Here is a 13,564-nt window from a genome sequence, read left to right on the forward strand (position 1 = left end):
TCAACTTATAAACAGTTTATGCCTAACTAAGAGAGACCATCATTATATGCTGAAATTTATAAACAAGTATTGAAAACCAAGCATATTAAGAACATATTTTTTATGAAAAAAAAACACTCAAATTATCAATTCTATTACAAAAATATTTACAAATTAATTTGATCGATGTCATTTTAACCATGTAATAAATAAAGTTTTGAATCACCTTTTATTAATCAAAGTGTAAAATTTACATGCATGAGAAAAATTGTAGTACCCCAAATTCACTCATATAAAAAACTTCACTCTTATAAAAAATTAAAATTATTGTGAATATCCAAGAATTTGGATAAAAAGAAGTGGCTGTGAGACTGAGAGTACTCTTTTTTATTTTTTTTGATCAGAAGCTGGAGTACCCTATTTGGCGGCAGAAAGTATCCAAAAAACTGACCCATACATACGTAATATATTGGACACCACTAATCAAACAGTTGATCAAACCGGTAAGAATAAGATTCACTGGCTCATGTCAAATTCAGGGTCAAATCTAGTATGGAATGCTATTCAATAAGGAAAAAGTCTGATGTCATAATAAAAAACACAATTTATACCATAATTTACCCATATGATAAGTTGTAATTGGTGAAAGGTAATAGTTGGTCTATACGAGGACACTCATCCATCAACCACAACTCGCTATAAGGCAAATTGTGGTACAAGTTGTGTTTTTTTGTTGTGACGCTAAAACTGCGCATTCAATAATTTTATAGAGCCTAGCTATATGTATTACTTTTAAACATGGAGTGACACAATAGGACAGTGCATTTCACCCATTAAATGAGAGAGTGATAATTGGTCTCACAAAGTCATAGTCTTCAAAGTGTTCCTAGAGGCTTCTGAAAAAAATTTTCCAAGTCCATTAAGAATTGGGGGGGACTTGTCTAACTTTTTCTTCACAGCAACACTTGGGGGGGTGAAAAATTGTTTCCTTGATTGCTTTTGCTTCTCATCTCATATGAGGCCTTTAAAGAATGCCCACTTCAAGACTCAATCTCTTTAATTCTCACTCTCTCTCATTTCTCTCTCTCTCTCTCTCTCTCTCTCTCTCTAGCTAGGACTTCTATATAAATGCATGAGCTTCTTTCACATATTTCATGCAGTGTCTTATTAGATCAATTATTACATACATATGGTCACGAAGAAGAAGATAGAGATGGTTATGGTGGGTGAGTATCTCTTGCTGGAGAAGCAGGGCACGTGCAAGCTATAGCTCTAGTGATGGCTAGGTGAACTTTTGCACGTGCTCCCCTTCTCCAACATGGGTTTCTCACCCTTTCACTCATCTACTTGGAGAGGTGCACAAACATGAGAATTTGTAAGATATCGATGGTATAAACTACCTTCCTTTTTATTTTATATATAAATATCACTACCTTCACTCTTCTCTCTTTATTTATTTGTCTACTTCATGACCTTTTATTTCTTGCTGGAATGCATGTCCTCTCTCTATAGTTGCATAGATATTGGAGTAGATGAGGGTACACAGACATGGGAATTTGTAAGATATCAATGGTGTAAACTACTTTAAAGTTTTATTTTATATATGAATATCACTACCTTCACTTTTCTCTCTTTATTTATTTGTCTACTCCATGACCCTTCATTTCTTGTTGAAATGCATGTCCTTGCTCTATTACTAGCATAGATATTATATACTGAAAATGGGTGTCAATGTGCGATATGATTGTGTTAATTTTTGTTGAAAGTTGTTGTACAGTTATTGTGGTACAGTACTATTTTCTAATCGGTTACTAGAACCATATGTGTGTGACATATGGAATGTAGATGGGTCTTGCGAAAAAGGGAGAGAGAAAGAGAGACAGAGTTGACATGTATGGATGAGGGCTATGAATTAGATAATGATGACCCACACCTCTCAATTCACTGTAGTTATGGCTCAACTTTCTTTGTTACAATAACTATGACCAAAGGATAGAGGCTACTAGAGCACACACATGGACTGTTTCTACTATATACACGCATGTAGACTTTAGGGTTTTTCTGTACCAAACTATTCCAGAACACAATTCATATAAAACAAAGAAAAAACAAAACAAAATTATTCTAAAACACAGTTTGTCATAGGTTGCGCATTTTGTACCCAAGTAGAGTTTTTAACTTTAAAGTTTAGGTTTTAGTGATAGATATTTTGCAATATAAAACTTTACTTGAAAAGTTCTTTAATATGAGTTCTTGATAAATGATAGTGAATAGCATTTTAGAGTTTTGAATTTATAAAGCATGAGCATTGATTGTAATTTAGCTTCAACTTTAAAATTGTTTTCATCTTTTAACACCCAATAAAACTCTTTTTTAGTGGGTTTCCCAAACATCCTCCTCTTTGCTTAAAAAAGCCTTTCAGTTCAAAAGGTACTTTAAGGTTATGATTAACGCAGAGCCAGAGCCCTTACACACCAATAGCAGGAATGGAATGGATCACCACTTTCCAGAAACTTTCTCCTCCTAATTTTTTCTTTTACATTGGAATGTGGTTTATATATAGTAATGGAACCAATGGGCTTATGCATGTCCTTGTTAAAGAAATCATATAGTGAAAGTTTTTCAGTCTTGTTGTCATTGCTAAAAATGAACATGTAATATCATTTTTTTAGAGGGATTGAGAGCATGTAATATCAATGAGTGTGCAAAAACATACGAATCATTTTCGCTTAAAAAATGCAATAGTAAAGCCACTTGATGAAGCATGTATAACCTATCCTCTGTCAAACTGGGCCTAAGAGTTAGCTATGGATTATAATTTTAAGCTCTCTTAGATATTCTTTTTAATTCTTAGGTCATGTTAATGAGGCTCTTTAAAGCAATAATTAACAATCTATTTTAGAAAAGTTTTGATATCATTTTTATAAGAAATAAAAAAAGTAAAATTTTTTTAAAAATAGTTTATTAACCATTGTCTTAAAAAAACATCCATTAAGATTTCCTTAATTCTTTAGTCCTCACTCTATAAAGCATCCAACAAATTATTGCAATCCATTTCCACTGGGTTAACCTGAAAACTAAGTTACACGTAATTTAAACCAAGTATGAACATAATAAGTACTTGTAAATAGCAATCTACACTGACAAGCAGATAACTGGTACAATGGCTAGCTTATCATTGGTTATTGATAATGAAATTTCATAACCACGTAGAATGCTAGCTAATTCCAGGCTTCCAGCTACCCAATAGTAATAGGGCCAGAAAAGGAAAGGGAAGAAGGTTTTCAATCTCTCGCAGTCTGGTAGTTTACCTGTCAAGTATCAACTGAAGAGTTCACATGTTATAAGAGACAAAATTCATATGATCAATGTCCTTTGAGATAATTTTTACTAAAAGGAGGAACAAAAAATAAAATCTTTCCTCAATTTGGGATGACATTTTTTTCCAATTAGAATTATTATTATTTTTTCCTATGTTGGGATTACAATATTGTACATGCTCAATATTATCTGTTGCATGGGCATGCATTTGTATGTGGGATCGATAGACCCATGCATCACCATATCCTCTTCTCTCCTATATCTTAATGCTTGAGGATAGTGATGGACTGGGGCCTCCCCTCTCTTTAATTGCTTAATTAAATTATCTTTACTTAAAGTAAAATAAATAAAGGACTCAAGCCCTCTACTTATGAATGCATGTTTTCTTATACTAAGTTGCTTTTGAGCTTAGAAAATAAGTTCAATAATACTTGGGTGTGGCTTTATGGTAAATAACCTTTCAAGTTTCAAGTGCTTTTGGAAGAGAGGATAAAATATGTAATCCATAAAGAACAACCAGAAGTGTCTTGATCTTGTGATAAAATTTTTACCATCATAGATTGTGTGATGCTTAACGAAAAAATATTAATGAAACAACTTTAAAAAATAGGTTGAAATATAGTTTTTGCGGATAAAATTTAGTCTCAATATAATTTCAAGTTTTTAAATTTAAAGTTTGTAATTTCATCCATAAGGTAAAGGACTATTTTCTTTCATATGGCATTGAACAAATTGGGAAACCCTCCCATTTAAACCTCCAATTTTTATCTAAATGTGAGAGACTTGACTTTTAAAAAATCTAATTATCTCGAAAGATCTATGCAAATTACACAAAATCATATAAATGTTACATGCCTCATATTCAGCTAAAAATTAAAAGAAATTGGAAGATCCATGGATGCAATCTTATCCCAAAGAGATTACACGCATGTGACTCATTCATTCAAACTTATAAAAGAAATGTAATTGGAAATAAATTTATACAGTATTAGATTGCATTTTAATGCAAGGAAAAAAATTCAAACTTTTTATGGATGAAAATATGCTTTTATATATATAAAATTTGGGTTAGAGTTATTATTAAAAACAAAAAGAAAGTTGGGTTAGAGTTATACCATATATTCCTGGTATTTGTTTAACTAGTTTATTTTTTGCCAACTTATTTTGCTATTCAACTTATTTTTACTACTATTTATAGATTTCATGGTACTTTTTGATACTATTCATAGATCTTATTGTACTATTTCATCTAACATTTATCTTTATCTACGGTATTTTCAGCAAAAAAATTTCAATTTCAACAAAATAAATAAATCTCAACCAGATCCTTAGAATCCAAATAATATACATTACCACCAAACTGAGCCTTAGAACCCAAACTATATATATTATTAGAGCAACTTTACCAAACACTACTAAATTTTGACTCCACCTATCGTGCTTGACCAAGTTAAATGATGAAAACAAACTGTACTGACCCCAATCTCTGCTTGCTCCAGTTAAAATGGTGTAGTACGGAGCAGCTAGCACATATAAGCTGAAGCTAAACACACACGTTTGAACCTGTCCCAAATGGCAGAGTTGTGGTAAGATGGCGTAAGGTTGATGAGGCCAGTTTTGGCAGTCAAAAAAGATGGTTTTCTAAGCAAGCGGTACTTCCAGTTTACCTTAGAAAGTGGGGGACTTTGCTAGGTTGTTTTTTTGTTTTTGTTTTTCCTTTTCCTTTGTGTGTTTGTATGAGAGGAAGTTTGGTTTTTGATAGGGCATTAGGGTGTTGGAAATTGAAGTCAGGAGGAAGGGAGAGAGAGAGAGAGAGAGAGAGAGAGAGGGAGACAAGAAAGAAAGGCAGTGCTGCCAAACTTGTAAGAACCTTAAACTGCAAGCAATGCGGTAAAAGAGAGAGAGAGAGAGAGAGAGATGCAAAGGAATATATAAGGAAGGATTTGGACACGCAATGCACGAATTTAGAGAAATTTTTTTGGCAATGATTATGTCACATGGTGGGGTATCTGTGCTCTGATAGGTCCAAATGTCATGCTAGGCAGCTGAAACAAGTAGGGTCCTATATGCAATGCCAATGACACAACTCAATTCAATAGCCTCTTACAATTATTGTATTGGTTCCCTCGTAACACTAGGGACAAACATTTTATTACATTTTTATTACCAGTGTTGAGATAATATGGTATAATTGGACTAATATTTATTTTCTCTGATATAAATAATTTTGAAAAAAATATTGTGCCCTTAAGAGTTATTATATTGTTGATTTTCCTGTTTCAAGTTTTATAACTGATATCTAAGGTAAATTAATGTAAAGGCATGAAAATCTCAAAAGCATGGTATCTCCATAAGATTGATTGGTGAAAAAAGTTACAAATATTTGACTTGAAAAGAATATATTTTTTTTCGGTCAAATGTGCTCACATGGTCACATTCAATGAAAATTAGTCAATTATCCTGTTCATTTTGAAAATCTAGTGAGTGCACTGGCAATTAAATAGAAGGGTTAGTACATTATTAAATACATTGAGTGCTGGTTTGGATCCAGCTTATTATGCTGCGTCTGCGTTTCGTTTTTTTTTTTTTTTTTCTGCTGCGGGGGACAAGCGCGCACTGTGCATGCAGTGCGCGCACTGTGCGTGCACAGTGCGCGCACTGTTCATGTACGTTTTTAGTAATTTTTTATTAAAAATGGGTCCCGCAGTACCATTTACACATTTAAAAATTATTTTGCTACAGTGTTTTCAGTTTTCAGCAATAAGTTCTATCCAAACGGACCCTGAGTCAACAAAGGTTTTTGCAATAATTTGACTGTACAGAATCCAAATTCATCTGAACAATTTCAAACTGCAGTATTTAAAATCAATGATATAAATGTGTCATGTTGCTTTTGCTTTTACAAAGCATTGCTGTTTCATGAATGCATGACAGTGTCCTAAATGTTGCTTGACGCATTAGGAATCATGGACCCCTCTACTGCATTTCATATAGCTAGAGAATAAATGTGTTTTCCACTTGCATTCTTGAACTACAAAATTTTTTTTGTACCCTTTTTTTTGCTTTTGATGTTGATATCTCACAATGTATAGATCTTTCACTACTGTCAGCCAGATTGCATTGCTGATAAAGACTCATTCACCAACTTTTAGTTCTTCCTAAACCTTGCAAGCCATGAGTTTACATTTTTAATGTTTTAGTAGCTGATGAATTCGTGTTTAAATTTTGAAACCCAAGTGAAAATACACCCCATTTCTTAGAAGCAGTTGCCACAGGGAAAATGTGTGTTTCCTAGGATATATTGAGATGGGAAATGCTCATCAGCGTCAAAGATCAAATAGATTTTAAGGTCTTGATAGTCAAGGAGTTCAATATGCAAATGGTGACCTCAAAGAGGTAGTCATTGTGATGAAGCAGAGAAACACAAAATAGCTATTGCATGGGGCAGCATTACCGTGAAGGCCAGGAGACCAGAGGACTAACATATACTATCTTGTTTGTGCTAGAAAAAATGTGTACTATGTTTTTCAATATGTATTATGCATTGACGTCTTGGTATGAATGAAAGATTATTTGGTATTAGTAACTCATTTTGTTGATTTGAACATATAAAATCATTCTTGCCTTGCCATGTATCCTATTTTCCCTGCACTAGAAATTCTGTCTTTGCTAATGTTGTTAAAAATGTATCATACTTATACATTCAAAAGCTAAATTGAAGAATTCACTATGCTTGACATTAGATCCATTAAGCAATATATCCAATTACACTGCCAATTTTTACTTGATTGACATTTTTTTCAAGAAGTTTGCACCAATGGTGGATCCAATCTGTCCAGAAATTGGAATTCCCCAAGTCTAGTGTTGCAAAAGTTATTTTCAATACTTCTCTTGTAATATTGATCTTGATAGGGACACCTCAGTAAAACCTTTATTGTTGGATTCCTGCATTACAAGTTTATAAGCACCATCCTTTGAACCAAAAGACAAGTGTTGGAATTTTTTATATATATTTTTAAATGAGAAATTTTTTATTATCACAACAAAGTATACTAATACATCAAACAACAAAAACACCAAAAGAACAAAAAAAAAAACAACCAAAAAAACAAAAGAATCGACACAAACAAATCAAGGCATTACAACCAACTACCACAAACTGAATCAAACCAGCTAACAACAACATTAAGACAGCATAGCATTGACATTAACACTCAAAACAATAAATAACTCCAAAGGCTGCAAAGAAATCTTTTAAGAATAGACCTGATTGCACTAAGGTTGATCCCATGCTAAGAATAAAAACCAATGAATTTTTGTGTGACTCAGAAGAGGTCTTAAGCCAGGGGAATAGGAAGGATTACAGCATGCATCCATTGCTCAAGAGATTGAAGCTCATGATATTGGCATATGATATCATTGAAGATAAGGAAGGACTCCGGCACATTACACTACTACAATCAATGATATCAACGCGTTTCAGGTAAATTTTATCACTTTGTGCTAAAAAAATATACCTTGGACTACCGCAAAGAGCACCATTTCAATAAAGTGAAACTAATGACTTACCAGGCTGATGACTCTAAATAGCTGCATGGTCCTGCAGAAGTGGTCATCAATTCTATACCATGAACGAGGGTCTGTCCTTATTTAGGCATGACCAACAGATGGTGAAACGGCTCTTAAAAAAGAATTGAATTTCCCATGGGTATGAATACAAGAAAATACTTTTAAAGCAATGCTAGAGACATAATATATTTCACAACTTACTAAGGTAATAGGTTGTGATTTGATACAGTCACATTGCCATAGTTGTAATCTATATATCGAATGCATATGATGCACTGCTAACACTGCGAATGACACTTCAAAAGCATATTAAATCCAGGGTTTGTGAATCCATATTTGCTAAGCCTATCTGCCAGTGCAGAATTCTGCTCTGAGGCCTTGACTGTATCCAAAATTTAAGGGGTTAAGAGTTACTCTTTATATTAACACCACAGTCAATTACATTCCAATTTATTTAGTAAATCGTAGGACTCTGACCCAAATAACCAGTTGTATATGAGCACTTTAATTTGTAAATGCTACTAAAGCTTTCCAGTGAAGTTAAGAGCACAAATATATCAATTGTAAATACAACAAACGATGGCCTATTTTTAAAGTAAACAAATTTTAATTTAATTAGTCAACAAATATATGAAACTTCACATCATAAACTTCCTTTGGGAATTAATTAATAATCTACTACATACTAACACCCGAGCCTTCCAGCTTTTTGCTATAGCCAAGCCAAGATGTAGTAAAACAACTTAAACTGTGCAATGAAGCTTAGGTAAGATATCATTGATGATCCAATTTGCCATATACTGGTTTGCCTTGTGTGTCGTATGAATTCCATCCCAACTGATACGTTCATCTGGATTGGAACAAACTGGTACACCGGGAATTCCACAAGTTTTTCCGAAGGTAAAGTCATAAGCACCACCAGCACCACAGCAAGATTTTTGCACAGAACAAGCATCAAAGCCTGTCCATTGTGAAACAACCAAAATTGCATTACTGAATCTCTGTCATATCCAGTTATATATTTTTCTAGCAATTTTTCAGAATTAGATAGAGACTCACCAAGATTTGCAGCATTTTGGTAAACCCATTGGAAAGCATTGTAATAATCACCATATACTATAACAGCATTAGGATTTTCTTTTCTCAAATCTTCAATGGCTTGTTTGAGTAGATCATTGTGATATATTGACAAATTATTCAATCCCTTTAGGCAGTGAAAATCATCATAAGCAGCTGAATTCTTGGTGTGGTATATTGTAAGATAAACCGGTAAACAGCCGATTGGGAAGTTTCCAGGGACAACCACTCTTACAGCACCATAACCAATGACCCTCTACAATGTAATAGAATAAGGACTCAATAATCATAGTAAGCAATTTTGCAAGGAAAACTTATAAGAATTTGTTTTGTTTACAAAGAAAACATACTGTGACAGCGTCCTTAATTGTTTTGACAACTTCTGGAACAATGTCTCTGATGTGCTCAATGGTTTTGCCTAGGAGCAATAGAAAGTTATAATCATTCCCTCCCATTTCTCCGACCATGAATAAGGCTTTTTTAAGCTTCTCATCACGATCTATCAAACATCAACAAAAAAAATTATATATTAAAAAAGTGGAAAAAAAGCAGAAAACATGTTTAAGGCAAAAATATAGGTTTTGTCCCTAAATTTGAGTCAGGTTGTGATCCATAGCCTTCCGTGGCAAAATTTGCAAGCACGGGGCACTTTGTTGTAATGGAAAGTTTACAAAATGACTAACTTGGTATGTTTACAATTTTTGGAAAGACTGAAAAAGAATTTTTCAAATTTCAGAAACTTGAACCTGACCCAAATTTTAGGGACAAATCTAATATTTTCACCTACATTTAACTTAGTATTACATTCTTAATTCAAATGAGAGGCTAACCATCCTGATTGTGAAAGGTATCATTGAAGTAGGTGGACATCCAATCCAGTTGTTCACTGAGAGAACTGAAATGAAGTGGTAATGGAATACTATTGGCTGTAAGGACATTCATAGGCAAGGCAGTGGCATCAAGCACTGCAAAATTCACCCCATGACCACGAGCCACTGCATCCCTATCCAAAAAGGGAGAAAGAAATGGAATTCCAGCTGATTTAGCTGTGAAATTATAGAACCAAAAAAAAAAAATTAGTATAACACAGTCACATTCTACAAAAATAATAAATAAACAGAGGAATAAAATTTGTATAGTTCCCTCGGCTAAATAAAATTCAAACACAACAAATCACTAATAGCCTAAAAACAGAACAAGTGACTTTTCACATGTGTGCAGTATGAACTTTATAGTAAGCCATCAGCAATGAATAAGCATCACAAACTAATCCCCACTTGAACTTGTATTTTATAGGAATAATTACACCTACCACCTATGTAGTATGCTTTAAAAACACCCATCATAAATGTTCTTTTCGTTCAGTACTAGTATTGAGTTTGAGAATGTGTCATTGGTGAGTCAGATTTTGAGAAAGTATGAGTTAAGAGGGTTAGAGATTTCTTTTTCTAAATTTACCATTAATAGGTGACTTTGGCTCCACAACCACAAATCAAACCACACGATAGCTCAGTGTTTTAATGGCACACCACAAGAGTGGTAATTGCAAACATCCCTACTTCATAAAAACAATAATTTAGCAAGTGTATTATCCCTATTTTATAATAATAAATTAAAGATGAAATCAAAACCTGAAACAATTTGATCAAGACGAAGGAATCTAGGGGAAAAAGAAAAACAAGTATGAGGAATATGCGATCTCTTGACATTAAGTCACAGCCATAGCATAATCATGTTTACCATTAGCACCATCATTTTCATTATTGTTATTACTAGCACAACATAATTATAGAAGGAAAAGATATTCTTGCTTCTTTATTCCTTCAAAAAGAACAGCCTTATAAAAATATTAAGCAACAAGGTATTTTCTTTGTTACTTTTTGTCAAACTAACATCAACATCAACATCAACATCAACATATTAAGTTTGATATGATTCTTACCAATATAGTCAATCATTAGCAACCCATTGGAGCACCTTCCGGTTGCATTTTTGAAGTAGGTTTGGCCATAAGGAAGCCGAAAAAAAGGCAAATTTGGGTTCTGAGTCTTCATACGAATCAAGTTGCCTGTGTCTGAGATAGAGTCCCCCATGTTATATATTGCATCAAACTTGCAAACCTTAAGGGGCTTTGCATTAGTGCAATCATGTGGAACAAAAAGAAAAGAGAAAGCAATGAGAGTGATGAGAAGCAAAGAAAAAACTGATTTGGTGGTAGCCATAATTTGCTCAAGAAAAGAAGCACTTGGTTATGAATAATTTATGATATGAAACTATATACATGCTAAGTTAGCACGTCGTGCATGTCTTATATATTAAGTATAAACGAGGAGTACTTACCTAAATAAGGAGAAACTTCAGTGTGTTTTAACTTTTAAGTTTGTTTTTTCTAGTACTTTATGTTGGATTTTGGTTTCTCTGAATGAATAGTAGTTACTAGCTCCAGTGGCTAAACTCGATTTTCTTGGAGCACAAATTACGTACTCTCCTATATTCCGAACAACCAAAAGGCAAAAGTTAATGCATTTTAGTCTTTCCCTTCTGTTGGTAACAATTATTACTATTACCATTTCAATTTGGATTTTTTTTTTTTCCTTTTTGTTAGTTTGGTCGGAACTTCTATTAGGAGTTTAATTGCTCATGGGGGATATGAGATATCCAACTAGAATCTTTCTCATTCCATTTTAATGGTCATATATATGGTTGTAAATTAGAGCTTTTAAAGCTCTCAGTCTTTTGAATAATAAATAAAAGGTGTCTAAAATTTATAGGGGATCTTAAACCTGAAAACGGTTCGTTATTTATATTTATATATAGAAATAGTTAACGAATGTTCTTAATTAGGGTATTGATTGAAGAAATATTTTTTTTATTAAATTTTTATGGAAAAAAATGAATTAATATTTTTGATAACTTTTTATATTTCTAATAAAAATATTATCAAAACTTTTATAAATTTGTTTATTAACAATTATTCTAAGGGCACTGTTAAGTTTTAACATGATCTTATATATATAAATAAAATTTAAAATAATTCAAAAAAAAAATGAAAACTGTTTTATGGCTAATTTTGAATAATAAATAAAAGGTGTCTAAAATTTATAGGGGATCTTAAAACTGAAATGGTTCGTTATTTATATTTTTATATGTAAAAAGTTAACGAATGCCTTGAGGGCATTGATTTAGGAAATATTTTTAGAAAGTTTTTATGGAATTTTTGATAGCTATTTTATATTTTCAGTGAAAATATTGTCAAAACTTTTACATATTTGTTTATTAACAATCGGTCTAAGAGTTTTTTTTTTTTTTTTTTTTTTCCTGAGAAAGTTCTAAGGACACTATTAAGTGTTAACATGACCCTATATATAAATAAAATTTAAATTAATTAAAAAATGCAAACTGTTTTATGGCTAATTAGTACAATACCGCTATAGACAAGAATAGTAGGAAGAAGGGTACCTATGAAGTCGGAGACAAGGTTTGGGAGATAAGAATCGAAAGACAAGTTATATAAACTAGCCTCATCACATGCGCTTCAAGCGTGCGATAAAGCTTTTTATTTTTTATTTTTTGAGTTTACACATTTTACTCATAGCAGTTTTATTTTATGCTATTTTAAGAAGAAGTTGTATTAGTACTTGTCTACTAATATGAGAAAGAAATGTGGAAGTGGAAAAAAAAACAGTTTAGTGATAATAAAAAAAAATTGTACGTTTGTGGAAAAAAAAAAGCAGTTTTATTTTTTTATATTTATTCAAAACGAAGAAGTTGTATTTAGTACATACTTGGCAACTAACATGAGAGAGAAATGTGGAGGTGGGAGAAATTTTTTTTTTTAATTTTTAATTTAGCTAAAAATTAGGAGTTTTTAAAATGCTAATTTTACATGCCAAACCCTATAATTTAAGTTTTAGAAACGATGAATTTGAGAGTATTTTGTGCATATAAATTGAGGATCCCAAACAGAAGAAGTTCCTTAAATAGTAGTATAAAAAATAAATAAACTAACTAACGAATTAACAAAATAACCAACTGGCCCTTGCCAAGTGTTGTGGGGAATTTTAGAGGAAATAAATGGAAAACATAAAATGAAATATCCTAGGCAAAAAACAATCTTTTTTCTTAAGATGACATTTACCCCCACCCAATTGAATTTGCTAATGAGTTTTAAGATGTAAGGACTCAAATTGACCCTCAGCCCAATAGAAGTGAGTGATGGGCCAACAAGCCCACAACAATAAATTTGTTAAAAAATGAATTTAACAGGTGAAGGCTTAATGAATCAAGTATAAGTCACCATGGATTGGTTTAGTGCTATAATGATTGAGACATATAATTTGAAGAGAAAAACACTCCTCGGTCAAATCCGAGGAAGGTATGTTCATATATAAATTTCAAACTTTCACCAATACACAGAGTTCTTAGTTTACAGAGTTCTTCTTTTTCCCTCCTTTTGATCAAATCCCCCTTTCTGTCATGGAATCCCTTCCCTTATATACTCATTCTCCTTCCCCTCATCTTGGCCCTCCACCTGTTGATCAAGTAAGTGATCTCTTGGATGCTTGTCCCATTAGAACCTTTTTGAAGTTTTTGTGTGTAGCTGTAAGGCTGAATATTA

The 13,564-nt window shown here is 32.6% G+C and overlaps 1 protein-coding gene across 1 annotated transcript; it reads right to left on the bottom strand.

Annotated features, from left to right (window-relative positions):
- Positions 1 to 8,497: 8,497 nt before the first annotated feature.
- On the bottom strand, positions 8,498 to 11,168 carry LOC142626782 (acetylajmalan esterase 2-like). The gene is made up of 5 exons (XM_075800486.1): positions 10,889 to 11,168; positions 9,777 to 9,992; positions 9,297 to 9,445; positions 8,929 to 9,202; positions 8,498 to 8,830 (listed from the first exon to the last, which is right to left on the bottom strand). The coding sequence occupies exons 1-5, from the start codon at positions 11,166 to 11,168 to the stop codon at positions 8,613 to 8,615; spliced, it is 1,137 nt and encodes a 378-aa protein (XP_075656601.1). The 3' UTR covers positions 8,498 to 8,612.
- Between the last annotated feature and the right edge of the window lie 2,396 nt (positions 11,169 to 13,564).

This window comes from Castanea sativa, chromosome 3, assembly GCF_040712315.1.
Source record: "Castanea sativa cultivar Marrone di Chiusa Pesio chromosome 3, ASM4071231v1".
In the NCBI taxonomy this organism is placed as follows: Eukaryota; Viridiplantae; Streptophyta; class Magnoliopsida; order Fagales; family Fagaceae; genus Castanea; species Castanea sativa.